The 21023-nt window shown below is 40.0% G+C and overlaps 1 protein-coding gene across 1 annotated transcript in view; it reads right to left on the reverse strand.

Annotated features, from left to right (window-relative positions):
• Nucleotides 1–70: 70 nt before the first annotated feature.
• Nucleotides 71–21023, reverse strand: part of jmy (junction mediating and regulatory protein, p53 cofactor) — a 30970-nt gene continuing 10017 nt past the window's right edge. The window contains exons 2-10 of the mRNA XM_004549942.6: nt 16942–17115; nt 8751–8901; nt 8049–8218; nt 7355–7520; nt 6816–7006; nt 6612–6698; nt 6215–6301; nt 5166–5679; nt 71–4902 (exon numbers count right to left, since the gene is read on the reverse strand). Of these exons, the coding sequence (XP_004549999.3) occupies nt 4592–4902; nt 5166–5679; nt 6215–6301; nt 6612–6698; nt 6816–7006; nt 7355–7520; nt 8049–8218; nt 8751–8901; nt 16942–17115 (1851 nt within the window). The 3' untranslated portion in view covers nt 71–4591. The remainder of the gene's footprint in view (nt 4903–5165; nt 5680–6214; nt 6302–6611; nt 6699–6815; nt 7007–7354; nt 7521–8048; nt 8219–8750; nt 8902–16941; nt 17116–21023) is intronic.

Raw genomic sequence — 21023 nt, forward strand, 5'->3', positions numbered from 1 at the left:
GATTATGGACTAGAATGATAACAGCATATTATGTGGGGGTTAAACTCTAAAGAAAGATTCAAAAACAACATTTTGGTGCATCATTTTATTTTGAAAGGAAAAAATATACATATATATTTATAAATGGCCTTTAGAAAGCAGAGAGGAATGTCATGATAGGAAACAAAAAGAAAACCTTAAAGTACATTTACATTTGTACGCTTTAAAAATTCTTTAAAATATGAAGTTTCAATAAATACTTCAATACATTTAGGCATGCGGATATATTTTTCATGATTTACATTTCATTACAGTATCATTCTTAAAAGCCCCCCCCCCCTCCAATCTTCGTTATTGCACTTACGTTGTAACTGGTTTGTCATCAAACCAATCACATGCATAAGGTCGTAAAGGTCAAACTGACAAAGAGTTATGGGTGGAATTTGAAATCTAACAGTTAAAATGGTTACAAAAACCCCCCAAAAAAACAAACCCTGTAAAAGTTAAAAAAAAAAAAAAAAAAGAAAAGAAAAGGAGAAAGTCAGATCATCTGCTGCCAAAGGTTTACACTCATACAGATATATTTAAAAATCTAACTGGGTGAAGAGGAACTGCGTGCAAATTATTCATGATGACTTTAACACTTAGCAGCAGTCTTTTACTCTGACAGTCAACTAATTGTCTTCCTGTTATACAGTATGCAGAAAACATAATGCTACAGTTAGCTTAGCTTAGCATGAAGACTAGAACACAACCCCACAGGAATTTTAGGAGCAATACTGTTGAGTCTGTGTTTCCACTTCTGCTAGTTTAGAGACGAAAAAGATTTTTCATTTTAAAAAAAATCCAGTATTCAGACACATGAAACATAAACACACTTCCCTAACATTTGCTATGTGTAGTTATTTATTACTTTAAACAAGGCCAAATTCAGGTTTGTCAGAATTTGATGGTCTGTGTTTAAAATCAGCCAAGTAACAGTCCTGCTTTGACATAATTACATCATAAAAAAACAAAACAAAACTAGCGTCTAAAACTCATTAAGTATCGCTTTTAAACAGAGAAGCTAGCTCTGTTTTTAGTCTTTATGCTAAGCTAAGCTGGTAATCATTCAAACACAGCAGCACTGATGTTATCAGTGCAATGTCAGCATATGTGAGAAGAAAAAAGAAGATATATATATATGACATGTTGCTCACTCAGTGCATGGCTTATCAAACAGGAAAATGTGGGATTAGTTTTTCAGTTAACAAGTTTTCTCAATAGATATTAAAAACCAAACCAAACCCCCCCCACACACACACACACATCAACAACTCCAGTAAATAAGGTAAGGAAGCAAGCTCGGAAAACATCTTTCATAAAAGAAGGCAGTGGAAAGACAGCATCTCTCAGGTGAGGAAACTGACAGTAAAAACAACAAATGAGCACAGCACAATAAATAGAAACGTCACACATACTCCTAAAGCTCATCTATGAATCCCTGCCACACCGTGTAAAGCATCTGAATTATTACAAAATAATATGCTGGTTATTTTCATTGTGTGGAGATAATAGTAAAAAATAAAGACAAGAAGGAAGAACACCCATCACCGTTTCCTAAAGCCAAAAGCAATGTCTTCAAATGTGTCAAATATCTAGGTTACGGTTAGCTAATGTGCAGCTAACTATCACATGCTAAATGAAACAGAAAAAAAGAAACAAAACAAAAACAAATAAAATTCTAAAATTTCAACATATCAGCCAAATATCATTACACTACCAGCTGATATCGGCCCCTCTTGACTGACGCTACACCCCAAAAAAACAATTTTACCGATATTAGTCAATATTTTCTTTTTGCCAGATCAATTTTGCACTGTTGAATTCTTTAAAAAAAAAAAAAAAACAAACAAAAAAAACACGATAAAGAGATTAAAAGGCAGTTATATTTTAAAATTAAGATGAATTTGTTTCTAGCACAAAAGCAGAAATAAACAAGAAAGAAATGTCAAATTCTTATTTTAGAGGATGTGAAATTCTAGACCGATAACAATCTGTGGATCTGTATCTAAAGAGCCGAGCTCCATTATAGTGATTCATATCTACTTTTTTTTTGCTTTTTGGTTCTGCTATTTGTCAATGATGAATCAAGATCAAAGTAATAAATGAAAGGGAATCTGGTCCCAACAATATTTCCATCTGTAAGGTGGACAGTAAACTCTGCCAAACACAGAAAACATCCAAAGCTACATTCAAGAAATCATTTATACTTCAAATGGAGCTAAAATAGAAATGTCATACAGGTATACATCTGTCAAAATACTGACCTGGTGTTAACGGCATCCTTATAAAAGAAGTGGAGGATGCACAACAACAGATAAAGCTTGTTATGTAAAACCACAGCTCTTTGTGTGCTGATGATTACAGTGTTACAGTGTGACTATGACGGGAACACCAGGGGCCAGATGTGCTACTGGTCTACATCGGCACCAAGCTAAAAGACGCCGGCAGGTTTTCTTTGTGGCTGGCTTTATGTTTATGTATTAGACAGATTTTTCAGTTCAGAGTGCAAAGAAGAAAAAAATCGACAGATTTAAGAGAAAAACTAAAAAAATTGTGGCTTTTGTTTCAGTCAAAAAGCATCGCTTTACTTTTCAAGGTTCAGCTGATCTTCTGGGATCAATAACTCATTAGAACAACAACAACATCTTTTTTCCAGCATGTTCATGTTTTTCCAGTCATGCTCTGACCTGGACTAACAACACAGGGACCGTCTGCAAAGTGTAATGCCGAAACGTATAATACATAGATATCCCGTTAATCAAACCATATGTAAAAACGAGCTTCTATTGTTATCAATAATTGGCAATTTTTACAAGGGAAATTACTAAATGACTTTCAGTTAAGAGAACATTTAATATCATTTCCTTATAAGCTTTTTTATTTTTATTTTTTAACTATTTGCAGCAATGGAGCACCCAGAATCTACATGTTGGTGACATAAATGAGAACAAAGTTATTGCTGATATGAACGTCTTTTTTCAGTGTTGAACTTTATGATCCCAGTGCTGTCTGTACAGGTCAGAGGATGACTTTTAAATGCATGGAGTTGGTTTGGTATGCTTGAAAAAAGGCATACCGAACATATTTGTATGGCTTATTAGTCCCAGGAGTTCACATATCTGAATTTCTTCTAACTTAACCTGGAAACGTGTAACGACAGATTCCCTTTTCCGAGTTTTATTCTCGTAAATTTGTACTTTTTTTTCTCCTCGTACATTTGACACTTTTTTCTAAAAAAAAAAAAGTACAACGTTTGTGTACATATATGAACCACCGTGACCCTAATACGCCTTTTAAGTTCAGGCATTTTTGAGTTGAATTTGTCATTTTATTGAACCTATTTGAGTCTTGTCTTTGTCCTGAATATGAGCAGCCTCACGCAGCATGCAGGAGTGAAACAGAGTCATGAGCACATTTACAGTTACAGTAAATTCGACAGACAGATGGTTTGGGGTTGGCCTTACTCTGGTCCTGCCTGAGACCATTATCCCAAGAACAGCTGTCCCAAACTCCAAGATCCCACGCAGACTTCATCGAGTTCTAACAGAAGAGTTCGTCTTTGTCTCAAAACATATAGATTCTCCTTCAGCTGTTTTAGAGTGAAAACCTACACTTGCTGGATTACTTGCTTCCTCATCCGCTCTGCATGTTTTTGACCCACTCGTTTACACTGCCCTCAGGAGACTGCAATGGTTGAACTGGTGGTTAGATTTGCACATTATGAGCATTATCAGCACATTCTTGCATTAGTAGCATCACATCGAGTAAATCTGGCCCCAGGTCTGTTATTCTCACACATATTTAGAGCTGAAAAGCAGCAAATCTACAAGTTTGCGTTTGTCTTTGATGACCGGCCGAGTTGTCTCATCCTGTGTGAGGTGCAGGTAAACAGGGATTTTACACATTTGTAAGTTAACTGGATTATTTTCTAACAGCCCTCAGAGTATTTGGGGGCACTTTGTACTGCAATCAGGTGCTTTCACAGTTCTAAAGCCCTAAAACAGATGCTGGACGTTCAAATTGATTCCGATAAACTGCGTGGGTGATTACACAAAACCTCATCTCAAAGTCAAAGTTTGGCGATTTTGTAAATATGAATGTTAATACCACTCTCGTATGCACTCAGTCCAACTATTCCTTTAAAAAGATGTACAGTACAAATGCTTGTTGTGTAGTAAAATGTAAACGCTCAGACCGAAGGTTTACTATCACTGTGAGCAAAATTCGTGTCCTCAAACAAACCCGTCACAGCAAGCTACAGTACGACTCGGACGTGATGAGAGGTCAGAGGTTGTATCCTCGCCCAGAGAGCCACAGCAATGACATAAAAAAAAAAAGATTAGTGGTCCATCTTTACAAACAGCGTACATGAGTAAGAAAAAAATCCTCTAATATATATTAAAAAAAGAAAAATCGAGGGTTTTTGTTCAAATTGCACCAAGAAATCTCCAGGTGACTTAACCCTGGCTTGCCTGCTTAACTTGGTTTCACTTTGTTTAAACTCTTTGTGTTAAAAAAACAAAACAAAAAGGTGGGGGGGTTTAAAAGATTCCTTCGATGAACCGCATTAGTTTTCCCAGTCAGTGCAGGGAAGACCTTCATCCTCTGACTCTGACTCAGGAGAGGCCTCCTTGATTCTCCTCAGAGCCTCGTGAATGCTGCGGGTCAGAGCGTCGGCCGAGTGGGGGAAGCTTTTGGGATGACGCTGCTGCTCCGGTCTGGTCCGTACCTTCCTAAGCCGGACGCCCTGTCGGATTTGAGCCAGGATATTGTTGCTGTCGTCATCCGGATCCGGGCCCAAGACCCGCAGCTCAGCCTTCCTCAGGTGGAAACTGCCCCGCTTGAGTGATGCCAGCACCTCATCCATGGGAGAGCTCGCTGAGAACACAGGGCAGAGACAATTAGCCTCACAGTGTTTAGAGGCTTGGTTCGCCGTTTAGCACACAGCCAAACAACCTACTGCTGACACACAATTTAGCTCCAACCTCTGTTTAAATACACCATTTCCTGTGACTGATAAAATGCTTAAATTACCTCATTTAAAAGTAGGTACCGAATGAGTGTTATGTGCCTTACATTAAACATTTGTAGTATTAACCAACCATGAAGGTCTCTACTGCAATGAAAAGTTCCCTGCCCACCTCTCCTCCACTGCGACGAGTCCAGAGAAGCCGTCTTCCGCAGCTTTTTCCTCGCCGTTAACAGCTGGCTGCTGTCAAAGAATCGAGGGGAAAATGGAGCCAGCGGGAGCGAGGTGGAGTCAGACTCGCCTTTCTGGTGTTGAAGTGTGACGGCTGTGAGGTTCTTCTGCTGGTCGTCCTCTGAGGTGGGAAGTGGTGGAGGAGGCGGAGGAGGAGGCGGTGGAGGCGGGGGAGGGGGACCCAGTGAAAAGTTTGACGGCGTGGCTGAGAGTGGGGGCAGCGATAGGAAGGGAGGCGAGGGATCGAGGCCTTGGAGGTCGACCGCAGGTAAAGAGACGCTGTCGCAGCCGTACGCGTCCGGCGGGAGAGGAGCAGAGAGTTCTGGGAGATCTGAGATGCAGTCGGTCTGAACGCCGGCAGCCTGGGTGCTGGGCTGCTGCCCAGCACGCCTCCGACTGTGAGTCTGACTCAGGCGCAGGCGGCCTGACTTTAGAGTCACCTGGCCTGGATACCTCTGTGTGGGGAAGCAGCAAGAAAGAAAGTAAAGCTGAAGGACTGAGTGCAGTTTACGCAACATTACACACATGATTTTGCTTTAACCTCCTAGGACCTGGCGTACACATATGTGGACATCACAATTTGGGTTATTTAGACCAAAATACTACATTTTGCTCTACAAGTGCCTGATATCCACTTACGAGGACATTATACTGCCACTGTTTTATTGAAATTTGAAACAAATATCCTCATATGTGGCTCTCACTTTTCTTAGAAACAAAAATCAGGTTCTTTGTTTTTACATCCATCGGGTCCCAATCAGCCCAAATATCAAAGAGAAATTAAAAATGCATGCTGTGGAAGAGTTCGGGTCTTAGGAGGTTAATGTATCAAGACTATGTAGATGTCACTACAAGAACATAAAACACTGTGGACAAACACAAAATCATCTTTTAACTAAAAAAACGAAACGTTACTAATCATTGGTGTTTGAGGAGGATTCAGTGAAGGTTCCTCCTCAGATGACGTGTGTGTTTATGTTAAGTCCTCACCTGCTTGAGGCTGCGAAGCCTGTCAAGTGTCCTCTGCCTCTCCTGACTCACTCTGGCGTTTCGCTTAGCTTCATCATCTTCATCTCCCTTTTCACAGAAACAGCAAATGAGATGAATGTGTTGTAGCAGGGTGAGGAACAATTGCTGCTTTCACTGCTTTGGTATCGATATTTGAAATTTGTCTCGCAGAAAGCTCTAAATCAAAAAAGTTCGATCATTGCCACAGAATATTTGCCATGTCTGTGAGCATCAAAGTGGACTCCCTGTTTTCTTTCTGGTGCTATAAAAATAAAACTGCATTGAATTAACTGGTAATATCATCTCTTCATTTACTGACAGAGTAGAACAGTGAATATATAAATCCTATCCCATGCAGCCACAGATAGAAGTTTCTTACCTGCTGCAGCTCCTGCAGGGATTTGCTGTCAGTATGGCTACCTTGGCGCTGTTGTATCTTCTGCTTGTGATTGATGATACAGATTTCCTATTTGAGGAAGAACAGAACACAAACATAATGTTATTATAGACAGACCTGTCAAACTGATCCTTAACCCACAGGAGATAAAGCACACGACCGTATCTTTATCCATCGGTAATTCACCTTCTTATTTTTGAGGTAGACTTTCTTGGCAGTGATGCGGCCCCTGCGGGCCTCGAGCTGCCGGGTCCTCTGCTGCAGGGTGCAGAGTTCTTCTTCTCTGAGGGGTGACGGTGGGGTCGTGGGGTCTTCTACACCCTTCATGGCATCAGGACTCTCAAAGGTATCGTAGTACACCACCTCATCCTGTCGCTCTGGCAGAAAATCAGAAGACATTGAAGATTCAAATGCTGCTTGTGCAGCTTATACAGCTCGTAACAATGGCTCGAGGATTTGATCTCTGACTGACTATGAGTAGAAGAAAAAGTGGTACTGGTGATAAAGTCAAAGCAGGACAGCTGTGGTGCCACGGGATAAGCAAAGGACTTAACTGGAGGATGAGGTTGGAAACCAATGAGAAGCCAAAACATTTTGTTTTATACTTGAAAACCACATTTTTCAGCACATGTAAGCATCAGTCATGAGTCTGACACACTGAGCTATAACAGAAAAAGAGAAAGAAAAATAACAACCTGAACCAAACCATCTAAAGAGATGCTCACCTGTCATCTGCCTGCGCAGACTCTGCAGCTGGGCAGTGAGCAGCAGCTCCTCGCAGCGCAGCACCTCGGCCTGAATGTCATACAGCTGCAGCTGTAACTCATAGTACAGCGCCTCCAGCTGGTCCAGGCGAAGCATGGCATCCTCCCCACCCTGTAGACTCTGCATCTACAACAACAACCACAGAGACTATTTCAAAGGCCAAAGGGCACCGTCCACAGGATTTTCCAAAAGCTCTACCTGAGTGACTGTGCATTTATATTTCACATTAACAGATCCGGTGGAAGCTGAGCCAGTGTTTGTGTCTTCTCTAAGTGCTATGCTACAACACACTGACCAGGTACATTTTTAGTTTTAGTGTATTTTCAAATGCACAGCAAACATTTGACCTGACAGTCATTCCCAGTGAGTCATTTCCACTCCTGCAGACCAGGAAGTTGTTCCCTCCATTACAGGATGCCACAGCCATGAGCTCATTTTTCCAACACGGCTATTATCTCGAGTTCTTCTCTTCTGTTAACTTCACTATATCCATGTCCTCTTATTGTGGCTTCTTAAAAACAAACCTGACTGGACTGAGCACCACCTTTTCAGAACACACCCAGATACACTTCAGAATTTTGACACCGATCTTGGTCCACATGTGTGATTTGTTTTTGGGGGGTTTTTCAGCAGCATCAGCATGTTATGTTTTACCTCCTCCTTCAAGCCATGTTTCCTCTGTTCCAGGCAGATCTCTTTGGCCCTCATGAGCTGCAGAGTTTCTTTGGAAACGGCAAACTGCAGCCGCTCCATGCGTTCAACCGCCGCTGTCCACGCTGACTTCCCAAACTTTCTCTGGTCAGCTCGCATCCTCTCATATAGAGCTATAACGCATACAGTAAAGAAGTAAGTGAAAAGGGCTAGAGCTGCAGAGATTAGTCAGCTAGTTATCTGGCAAATGATTAGACATTTAAACAGCAGTTTAATGACCATAATTGTGGTTAATAGTTTTGAATCATTTGGAGCAAAAAGAACATGTGAGAAAATGGTTTGGCCTAAACGCTATAGTTTATTTCTGGAGCGTTAAATGCCTAAAATGGACAAACCAGCAGTGCTTTGACTTGAAATCCGAAGTAAATAAAGCCCATTTGAGGAAAAACACATTTTTATTCCAATTCATAGCAGAGAAGGTTTGAGGATTAAAATGTGTCACGAGTCAGGGTGGAGTGTATGTTAATGACTTTGGTATGCCAGAGGTTGGAGATGAGAACAGAGCCAGAATGTTTTATTCTCACATGATCTCTAAGCGCTCTCTTATGAAGTAAACATACTTTTATAAAGGTTCAAAGGTCACCACAAAAACAACGCCACACATTGTTTTCTGAAGAGAGAAACTAGCCTCCTGTGTGTGTTTACCTTTCTGAGACCGAGTTGTGGTTTCAAAGAACTTGACAGTCAGGTCTTGAATGGAAAGCACTGCGGCGTGAGCCTTCTTCTGCCACTCCTCGTCCTCTTTTCTCAGGCTCTCCACACGACGAGGGCCGAGTCGCTCAGTCTCCAGAGAAATCTGGCAGGAGTTAAGGCAGCTTGTTAGAACAGCTTAAATGTACAGTACTTAGATCAGGTATCATCAGTGAGGTAACAAGAGTTTGTATAGGAAGATTTTGCAACACATGTTGGTATTTATGTCTTGGTCTTACTGTTCTTTAATAATGTTTTTTTTAGTCTATCTTTGTTTACATTTTGGCAAACAGGCTCCAATTAAATGATGCCAAACTAGCAGCTGTCGGTTCCTGTTTATGTATGTTTATGTATACTGGATTACTTTGAAACTGTAGAAAACTAAAAATATGTGTAAAGCACATTTCAGAGTTAGATGGAGATTCCCAGGCAGTTTTATGACCATCGTAGACTGTATATAAAAGATGGACGCAGCTTCCTGGTCTGAAACTTAAAGCAGACGAGGAAGCTCCTATTAGGCCACAGTTTTTTTTCCTGATGAGTTTATGGACTTGATAATTGAATTTCAAGCAAGAAGCAACATTCTTGTGCCAAAAACTTCAGCTCTAACCGCAATTTGAGCCAATCCCTCTAGACTCACACGTCACAAAACCCAACTTCAGAGCATCAGAGCATTAGAAGGCATGTTCACACTCACACACACACACACACACACACACACACACACACACACACACACACACACACACACACACACACACACACACACACACACACACGTTTGTGTATATATAAATATAAAAGAGATCAATTTTTCAATCCCAGCTGGGCTAACTTGGCCCAAAGAGAAATCCATTGCCTTAACTGCCTCTTTGAGCTCCCTTTTGTTTGAAGAACACTGGCATGCACCTGTTCTGATCATTGTATGCCCCGCCTTCCTTTCTCCAAATGCCACTTCACCTCTGCCAGTTTGAAAACCACCACCAAAGACCATCTATAGCATTCTGAAATACCAGGAAGTCACAGCAGATGGTGATAACAAAAAGGAAATGGCTTAGGCGCGTCTGTGCACGCTTATACAGTGACACTGACCCAGTATACTTGTGAACAATAAATAAAACGATACATGCACAGAGGTCCTTTTTTTTTCCTCCTGCCATGTGAAAAAAAGAGTAAGAAAAAGAAAAGCGGTGTCACGTGGAGTTGTGTTCTGGGTGTTGAGGGAGAAATACAAGCCCCTCTAAGAGAGGGCAGGGAACAAAATGTACACACAATATAAGCTAAACTCCTTGCGAGGGCCTCCTGTGCATGCAGTCGTATTTCAATATCTTGATGCAAAACAGATGTGCGTAGGTGCTCAAAAATAAACAAGACTATAATAATCCCAATCAAAGCCCAAAGGCTTTGATTTATGTTAACCAGCATACTCTGTGCTTTTATTCTTGTACAAGTGAGGCACAAGAACAGGGAGTGGTTCGGGGGTGAAACCGGGAGCAAGCGGGGGAGGAGAGTCTACATCAAAAGAAAAGAAAAAGTCTGGCAGGAACAAATCTTAGAAAGTATATTATTTATTCACCTAAAAATTACAACAACATGAGGAAACAAGAGCAAGGTTGCCTTTTAGCAGGTCGATCCCACCTGGTGATGATGGACAGACATTCACCAGCCTCCTTTCCTTTACCTCTTTGCATGCCATCACTGACTTTGTCCCTGCTGACCTCGGCAGCAAATCAAACTGAAGAAAACATCTCTGCATAAAGTTGGCTCTTGATCATCAGTCTGTTAGACTGGTTTTATGCAAAGCTGAAACGCATCCAGACAACTGACAAAATGCATCACCTGCTCTACAAGTAAAGCAGGCCAAAGCCCGTTGAAATGTAACACAAACACTAGCATTTGGGGAATTTCCTGAAATGTGCATTGTTTGAATATACTTTGTGTCTGATCAAAGTCTCAGTAAGTTATGGAAATAAAAGAAGTGCGGTGCAAACAAGTGATGATTCACACCTGTAAAGTTGCTCGGAAAAGGTGACACATTCCTATGACTAATATACATTTGGACTGTGAGCCAAACGTAGTAAAGGAGTTTTACATTTTAGTTACATGTCAGCTTTGAAATGCTTTCTGCATGTTTGGCTGTCTGAAAAACAGGCCAAGTAGCCACACAAATAAAATTAGCATTCTTTTTCCCCCAGCCTGCTCCCTTCTAGCATGCCATCACTCACTTCCTGCATACAGTTTAAAAATACAAAAAACAATGGTGGTGGGGGTTGGGGGGGAGTTACGTCTGTTAACACCTCTGGTCATGGTGTCATACAGTGATATGTCAGCCCTACTTAAAACAGAGGTGTGACGCCATTTCCCACGCTAAAGTGCTGGGATTACAGGACGGATGCTGTCATGGTCGCCCTTATCTCATTTGATTAAAATAGCATGACTGTGGTAGATACGAGGCAGTCTTCATCAAACAATTATTTATAATTATTTGAAAAACCTGCAGTTCCTTCAAAGAACCAATTTTAAACCGTATCGTGAGGCATTTTGTTACTAGCATCCTGTCGCAAAAACACAGGAGTGTGTGTATTAAAAAAAAAAAAAAAAAAAAAAAAAGACAACACAGTTAACCAGGGATAAAATATAATTTTTTGGACCAGGAAGGTGATTCTCAATCAGATATTAGCTGAAAACTTGACATGTGCAGCATGTCTTTCACATCTACAGGAAATGAACAGTATCTGAAAGTCACGTCCTGCAAAGAACTGACACAGGCCTGGGACGTGCATCTGGCCTAACAGTTGATCAAGCAACTGTTTCCCGAAGCCTTATCAGAGATACTCTCAGTGGGAGGGTGGCCGCCAGGAATCAATCTTAAGGATGGGAAACAGGCCAAACTGCACAAGAACTGGATTGAAAATCAGTGCCAACATGTTTTATGAATTACTGGATCAAAATTTTACATCTTTAGTCATCAGTATGTATTGAGGAGCTAAAAACAGAAGTACAACAGTGAGTGTCTACAGTCATCTGTAAAACATGGTGGTGTCTTGGTCATGGTTTGGAGCTGCTGAGAAAGAAGTCCTTCAATATATGATTTATTTAATTAACTTTGAACTTAAACATTTAGACCACAAAGAAAAAATGAGAACTTCTATAACTAGTAAAAAAAACAATTAGATTAATTGCCTAATCAGCTAATTTATGTGCATAGAAATGTTTTCTCTTAGCCCCTTTCCACTATTACCTACTCGGCTTGGCTCGGCTCAGTGTATAGGGTTTTCCATTAGATGGTATCAACAGACAGGCTTCCACACATTGGCGAGTCACTGACTTCACTCCATGAGTCATGAGAGCGACTATGTCACAAAACCCGCCATTTTTGAAAATGGCTACACAAAAAAAAAAAAAAAACCAACAACACCGCGGTCCCCAAGTTTGACGAAAAGCTGTACACCGAGCAGCAGGTATACCATCGCGTCGACGTCCTCCATTGTAGGGTTGTGTGTGTCGCATGCAAATGGCATCACAGGACTTTCAAGAGCATTGGTGTAATGACCCCAGGCACATTAGGTGACATTCATATGTAATGAAAGCCACCAAAACCGAGCCAAGTCGAGTCCCTTCGAGTCGAGTTGAGTAGGTACTAGTGGAAAATGGCTTTTTGAGTCACAGGAAATTAAAACAAAGCTGCCTCGGTGACACACTGAAGTAATGACAAAAGAAGTCGAGGAAATAAATGTTTTTCAGTGATGCAGGGCGGTGGAGAGGTGGAGCATAGATAAAAGAGCAGAAGAACTTAGCAGAGGTGAATCTAGTGTAGCATGTTGACAACTGTTGCCATGTTAGAATGAATACAATGTGAAACTGTAACTGGAGCTCACCATGGCACAAAACCATCTCTGCCATGCCACAGTGAAACCACATTTTTAATTCATGGCTGCCCTCTGACCTCCTGAGCAACAGGACACCCACGCTGGACTGCTCCGACATGCTACGGACAATGCACCGTTCACCAAAATGCCTGATGAGAGAACATTCATTCAATTTTCCATCAGCTTTTCGCTGTTTCTGGTAAGCTCAGATGTCTCCAGTTGAGAGCGTGAAACCCTTTAGCTGAAAATTCACAGCTGAGCAGTAACAATGGTCAAATTAATGATTAAACACATATATTCATACATCTCAGCTCCTAGTTTGTCAGCAATATTCACTGCTTTCTGACATTTTACAGGCTAAACCATTTTAAAGTTAATTTAGGAAAAATAATGATCTCCAAGAAGATTAACCTAACTTTTAAGTACCAAAAAATATATCATGCGAGTATTAAATAATTTTTTTCCAATTCTCTCTAATGTGTAATACCTCTACCTGACAAGATTACACCTTACTTAGATTACTTTCAGACAGTCATTTCCGCTTATGTGATTCCATCTGATTATGTTAGCTTTGTATATGAATGGCAGTCTGGTCACTTTTCAGTAAAGGTTAAACATGCATCACTTTAAACTTTCAATACATCCTGAGTCTGAATGCACGTAGTCACATTAACAGCATGCACAGAGCTCTCCTCTATCTTCAGTTGATTAGCTCACAAGGGGACAATTTTTTTTTTAGAGAAATCATCATCATGTCAGGGGCAAAAAAGAAAGGAAAATAAACTGTTAGACTGTTTATTAAATATCCGGCTACTTCAACATTTGCAAACATATAAACAGAGTGAAAAAGATGGTTTGCTTGCTTTTAGTTGCCACATCCACTCACAGGCCTCTATTCTAACTATCACAGATTTAAGACGTTATCAAATAAAGCTTTACAATTTCAATAAGGAGAACAGAGTCTGGCTAATGAAACTCTTTCTGTTCTTTGGAATCTCATGTACAGAACATTATATACTGCAAGTACTATGCATGGTTACATTACTGTTGCAGGAACGCTTACATGAAGCCATAAAAGTGACATGTCTGAATAACAGGACGTCACCATTTAACAGACTGATGAAACCAGCATTGTTGTTTATTTAAAAGGGCTCCGCTGTAACATTGCAGCATGTAGGTCCTTGAAGCACTTTGGTCTTTTCACAATAACCTCATACATGCCATGTGTATTACTGCATTCACACTTGCAGATGAGGTCAGAACAGGTTATAATACTAGCACCCGTCTGCCTTTTTCCTCCTCATCTTTACGACAACAAGCAGGATGCAAACTGCATGTAAGTGACAATCTCCTATGTGCTGATTCCCTCTTACACCTCTTCCCCTTTCTTCACAAAGGAGAGAATCTCCACAAACCCCTGACTCATCAGTTTGAAAAAAGCCCGCTCCCTTTAGTCTGTGTCAAGGTATCATTTGCATACAGCTTTGTTTTCAGCCGTTGGATCGCCCTGAAGGGAGCAGGTGGTACAGCTGGAAAAACTTGGGCACATGAAGCACATGGAGAAAATAAAAAAGGTTTGAGGTAAAAGTTGAAATAGTTGCATTCATTAGACACTACATTAAAGTTCAGGTTTAACATCATACCACACACAGACTACCAAACAAATGCTGAAGGATTTGTTTTCAGCAATGTAGCAGATCTATAAAACCTGAGGAATTAAAAGAAAGTAACAGAAAGTCCGACTCTCAGACTCTCGCTGATTGTAAAACACCTGAAAAATCTTGGGGTAAAAAAAAAAAAAAAAAGGAAGAAGAAGAAGAACAAGAAGAAGAACAAGAAGAACAAGAAGAACAAGAAGAGAGAAATGTAATCTTAGGAAAACATTTTGATGTTTACCTGTTTTTATTTATCTATTTTATTCACAATCACAAATTCTCTATTTCATATTTCAACAGTTAAAGCAATATTATAAACATTACTATGTAGTATATAAAAATGCTGTCATGGGCTAAGCTTGCCACATGCTGGACTACATTTCCCATAATGCAATTCATAAGCTCTTTAATTCAACAAAACGCCATGCTTTTACAGCCCCACCTACCCACCCACAGCACAACAGTTTGTATTGCAGCATTGTAGTAATCTACACAAAAATGTACAAAATGTCAGTGAAGGCTTCACACTTTGCACAGTTCATCAGAAACACATTGCTTATTTCTACTGATTTTTTTTTCCACAGCATAAACCAGACTGCTAATCTTAAAACATAAGACTGCCAACACAGCTTAAAGGATTAGTTAATCTGCATTAATGGGTTACACAACTTATAAGCAAAAAATATTCACTGGTCATGGCCGGTTGTGTCAAATGTAAAATATTCACAATTTTTACTATTTTCTACCTTTTTTTCCTTGGTGCTTTGCACTCTCTTGCTCAAAAGCAAGATACAAAAAATATAAATAACTAATTGGCTATAGCAAAATACCAGAAGCTTTGAAAGATAAAATACTTCTCTTAAATTTGAAAAAAGAAATCTGTAGATTTACTGATTCAGAAATATTTTTCTTATTGTCAATAAATAAAAAAGACCATCAATCAATGACGTGTTAGCCCTCCTCTAAAAACAGGTTGCGAAAAGAAAGATTTTTAGTAACACTAACTTTACACTTTATTTACAGGAAACTATTTTAGGTTATAGATAAATCCATAAAGCCTTTGGTAGCTGGACATTTATAACAACAAACTACAGTTTATATTTGACTCAGTTCCACTAAGTGCAACACTGATGTGTTTTTAATATATCTGACAACAGTGGAGCTTTGCGTACAGCGAGTAGAAAAATGTACTAACACTTAAAATTTAGATTTCTTTTTTCCTTTTTTCCTAACTATTGCAAATATTTAGACTTCTCCTTAAAAAAAAGTGCAAAGGGGAAAACAGTGAAATATCTCACTTAACATCAGCATCTGCCCAAGAACCATCATAACACACACACAGAAATCCCACCCAAGACACACACACACACACACACACACACACACACACACACTTGTGTTGTTAGTGACAAGATGCCGAATAAGCATGCTGTGAAAGGCATGTTGACAATGTAAAATACTCACAGCCCAACTGTGGGTGAAAGACTGAGACAGTCTATGAAAGAGAACAAAAGACAGGTAGAGAGATAGTAATAGGGACTGTATGGGACATTATTTCTATTGTCCATTAAATTAATGTCCATGAAACGAAATGTGCTTATCAGTGTAGACTGACTCTGTTTAGAAATTAATGGCAATTATTTACAAACATTCACCAATCTGTCTGACAGTGTTTGCAATCAGTCTGAGCTAGACCACAACTATTTGGATACAGGATGACTCCCAAGAGACAACCCAGGCAGTCGCCTTGTGATCAAAAGTCAGGGATGCTGCATGACCAGTCTGTGGGCAATCAGGTGATCACCCTGACCACTTGCAATTTGTGGCTGAATGTAAAGAAATTCAATCACAGCAACCTGACCTAGTTGCAAGACAGTTGTTGTCCTATTTTTACTCTAGCTAACTTCTAGTCTGATTGTCTTGGTTGAAAATATGAACTATCATATTAGTGAGAAATCAGCTGACTTATCCAATTTTCTATTGAATTTCAATGTTATGTATATCACTTCTTATCCGCTGAGCTTTTGGACAAGTGTACGAGAAGCAGCTAGAACTCTGACCTACTGACTGAGCAGGCATGTGCCTCCTCCTCTCCATGAAGTCTGTGAGACAGTAGGGATTAGTCTGTGGATTTACTTCCCTTTCCAAGCCTAATGAAGAAAAGCAACAAAGACAGAGCAGAGAAAGAGAGTGGGAAACAGAAGGCTGTGCTGAGGCTGCAGAATTACTGAGTGGTTTAGTGACTGCTGCAATAATACTTATGCTGGTTAAGCTGCTCTGCGCTGGGGGAAAGCCTCTCTGCTGATCCTCTGACCTCCACAGCCCCCAGTAGCAAATGCATAGCGCAGAGCGGCTACTACCCAACCATCAATACCACTGCACCCAGCCTAAACACCTAACACTGCTGGTCAATGCACTTGGCTTAGAAGTGTAGGCTCATCATGCAGCGGTTCAGGGATCGTTTTCCAGCACTAATCAAACCATAGCAACAGCACTTTAACTGCTAACATGCACCACTGTAGAGCACGCCGACCAGTTAGTCGGCAATAGCTAGTGCTAAACCTACTTAAATCAAGTCCCTCAAACAGATGGTATTTGTATCAGTGTGCCTGTGTGTATTACCTTAATCTGCTGTCGGCGCAACATTGCCAGTTCCCTCATGTCCCTGAAGGGCTGAAGCAGGTAGTGATAGAGCTGAGTTGTGGCTTCCAGCAGCTCTCCATACGCTTCGTCCTCCTCCGGGTACACCTGCAGCAGCTCCACCATGCTGTCCATCGCTTTGTGTTTATCCAGCACCTGGAGGTAAAATGTGCATTGAACAGTATAGTCAGACAAACAGTCCACACAGTGAAAAATACTGCACTGGAGTAAAAGGTTGCTGATGCGAGAAATCTCTTTAATAAATTCCACAATAATAACCCAAAAGACGAAACATTTCAGGCTTTACAAAGCCCTAGTGGTTGCCAGTAAAGACCAAAATCTAGACTAAAAGTGCCACAAATAATAGTTTTATAGTTTTTACAGGCTTGTTAACCACTAATTACTGTACTCTGTAGCTTTTAGCTGGGTGTAAATACAGGGAGTGCAGAATTATTAGGCAAATGAGTATTTTGTCCACATCATCCTCTTCATGCATGTTGTCCTACTCCAAGCTGTATAGGCTCGAAAGCCTACTACCAATTAAGCATATTAGGTAATGTGCATCTCTGTAATGAGAAGGGGTGTGGTCTAATGACATCAACACCCTATATCAGGTGTGCATAATTATTAGGCAACGTCCTTTCCTTTGGCAAAATGGGTCAAAAGAAGGACTTGACAGGCTCAGAAAAGTCAAAAATAGTGAGATATCTTGCAGAGGGATGCAGCAGTCTCAAAATTGCAAAGCTTCTGAAGCGTGATCATCGAACAATCAAGCGTTTCATTCAAAATAGTCAACAGGGTCGCAAGAAGCGTGTGGAAAAACCAAGGCGCAAAATAACTGCCCATGAACTGAGAAAAGTCAAGCGTGCAGCTGCCAAGATGCCACTTGCCACCAGTTTGGCCATATTTCAGAGCTGCAACATCACTGGAGTGCCCAAAAGCACAAGGTGTGCAATACTCAGAGACATGGCCAAGGTAAGAAAGGCTGAAAGACGACCACCACTGAACAAGACACACAAGCTGAAACGTCAAGACTGGGCCAAGAAATATCTCAAGACTGGTTTTTCTAAGGTTTTATGGACTGATGAAATGAGAGTGAATCTTGATGGGCCAGATGGATGGGCCCGTGGCTGGATTGGTAAAGGGCAGAGAGCTCCAGTCCGACTCAGATGCCAGCAAGGTGGAGGTGGAGTACTGGTTTGGGCTGGTATCATCAAAGATGAGCTTGTGGGGCCTTTTCGGGTTGAGGATGGAGTCAAGCTCAACTCCCAGTCCTACTGCCAGTTTCTGGAAGACACCTTCTTCAAGCAGTGGTACAGGAAGAAGTCTGCATCCTTCAAGAAAAACATGATTTTCATGCAGGACAATGCTCCATCACACGCGTCCAAGTACTCCACAGCGTGGCTGGCAAGAAAGGGTATAAAAGAAGAAAAACTAATGACATGGCCTCCTTGTTCACCTGATCTGAACCCCATTGAGAACCTGTGGTCCATCATCAAATGTGAGATTTACAAGGAGGGAAAACAGTACACCTCTCTGAACAGTGTCTGGGAGGCTGTGGTTGCTGCTGCACGCAATGTTGATGGTGAACAGATCAAAACACTGACAGAATCCATGGATGGCAGGCTTTTGAGTGTCCTTGCAAAGAAAGGTGGCTATATTGGTCGCTGATTTGTTTTTGTTTTGTTTTTGAATGTCAGAAATGTATATTTGTGAATGTGGAGATGTTATATTGGTGTCACTGGTAAAAATAAATAATTGAAATGGGTATATATTTGTTTTTTGTTAAGTTGCCTAATAATTATGCACAGTAATAGTCACCTGCACACACAGATATCCCCCTAAAATAGCTAAAACTAAAAACAAACTAAAAACTACTTCCAAAAACATTCAGCTTTGATATTAATGAGTTTTTTGGGTTCATTGAGAACATGGTTGTTGTTCAATAATAATATTATTCCTCAAAAATACAACTTGCCTAATAATTCTGCACTCCCTGTATAGTTAAATCAATAGTTAGTCAATCAGCAACAGATTTAATGATTAAATAGTGACTTAAATCTTTTTTTTTCTTTTTTTTTTTTAAGTAAAATTCTCTAAGTTGACTGGTTTCAGTTAAGGTGAATATTTGCTGGTTTCCTGATAGTAAAGTGAGTCTTTGGGGCCTTTAGCTCTATTACAGATCACCCAAAATACCTGAGAAAGTATCGGGCAGATATATTAGTAATGACACTGTTAGTCGTCCCTAATTTTCAGCAAGCATCACTCAAACCTGAGTGCATGGTGTATTTGTATTTGTTAAAGCTCTTAAGCTGTTTATCAGGTGCATGTTAGTGGGTGAAAAGAGCACCAGGACAGTGTATGAAAAATATCACCAGTGGGTTTTTTTTTTTTAATGACTGGATATGTGACCTATAAAATCAGCATGTGTATTAAATGGAGCAGGAGAAACCTGGTTATTCACATATCTATTTACATAGTAGATTTCTGATATTCTGTGTGCACCCATGTGTTGACTTCTCACCATCACAACCACTATCTTATTCACCCACAGAGACAGATCGGAACCAAGGATAAGAAGTTAATTATCCACTGTGTCCTGGTCCCGATTAGTACTACAAGTAACACAGGCACGTTTCTGAAAAGCAGAATGTGTACGTGTCTGCATGTTAGTCTGCTCAATAAAATACACAAAGATACCATGATTTCATATAACTAACATACTTGGAAAATATACCAACACACCTATTTGTCAGTCTACTTGTCCTGCAACTGGTGCATTGAGGACATTGGAAAGTTGTGTGAGCTCAGAAATATGTGCATGTTAGAAAAATTTGAACATTATCATTAAAAGCTTTAAATTGATTGTAATTTAATGCCAATGACATGCATCTTTTCATAATTAGGCATGTCATTTTGACTCTTTATAGATATTTTGGTCTAAGTAGTTTGAGTACTGAATTATTACTCAACTACAGTCCTGTGACAAAGTCTCAAATGACCCTAATTTCTGTATATTTTGCTAGGAGAATGGGAAATTGTTGCAAACATACATGGAAATACACTACAGAAGCAAATCGGAAAATCAAGATTGTATGACCATCTTTATTCAACATAGACTGAACTCGCTTATGCAAACCTTCAGGTAATGTCTTCAAGAAATAGTTCTCTAGGCTTCTTGAAGGACATCCAAATCTCTTCTTTGGACCTTGACTGCCTTTTGTTGTGTTCAGAGCTGTGCAGCCAGTCAGACACTTTCCAGATAGTACTGCATGGTTTGATCAAAATATGGCACTTTACAATACTGATAAAAACCTGCTGCCACTGATTTTCAGTTCTTATGCAATTTCGCTTATCTCAGCCTTTCCTTCTAATTTACCTTAAGAAGGGCTTCTTGACAGTCACAACTGAGACCATTTCTGATATTCCGTTTCTGATATTCCGTTCACCAAGTTTCCAGCTAATAGCTCTTTGGGAATCATTGTTTTCTATATTCTATACCTATACTGGGAACAAATTCTGTGTTTTTGTGATAGTGTACTTGTAACAACAGTTTAAAATTGGCTCTTTGCTAGGTTATCTGTCATTTGTAGATAGGCTTTTTTGTCTGAAGGACAAGGATAAATGTAAAGTGGCTTAATAAACCAACACAAAAGAAAAACACTTCTCTGAAGTGGTCAAGTGCAAGGGCTGGACTGGAAAGAAGTGACAAAGCAGACAATGTCCAAGGAAAAACTTTGAAAGACCTTCAAAAAACTGGTAAAACTTTGTTCCAAAATACTTAACCTTCCTCTTACATTAGGGTCGGCAGTGGCCCGTTTTTAGGTTTTAAATGCATAAAAGTGGATATTAAATTTGTTTATTTCAACAAGACATTAGACTTTGTCAGGAATCTCCATTTAAACAAAACAAAACAAAAAACTGAATTTAACTAAATTATAAAAAAGTTCTGGTGAAAATGATGACCTTTGTGTGTTGGGGTTGGTTTCGACACAGTTATAATATAAGACTATAAAACTAAAAAGTTTTATGATTTCGGTTTTAGTGCTAAAACTGAAATCATA

The sequence above is a fragment of the Maylandia zebra genome, linkage group LG7 (assembly GCF_041146795.1).
Source record: "Maylandia zebra isolate NMK-2024a linkage group LG7, Mzebra_GT3a, whole genome shotgun sequence".
Taxonomy (NCBI): Eukaryota; Metazoa; Chordata; class Actinopteri; order Cichliformes; family Cichlidae; genus Maylandia; species Maylandia zebra.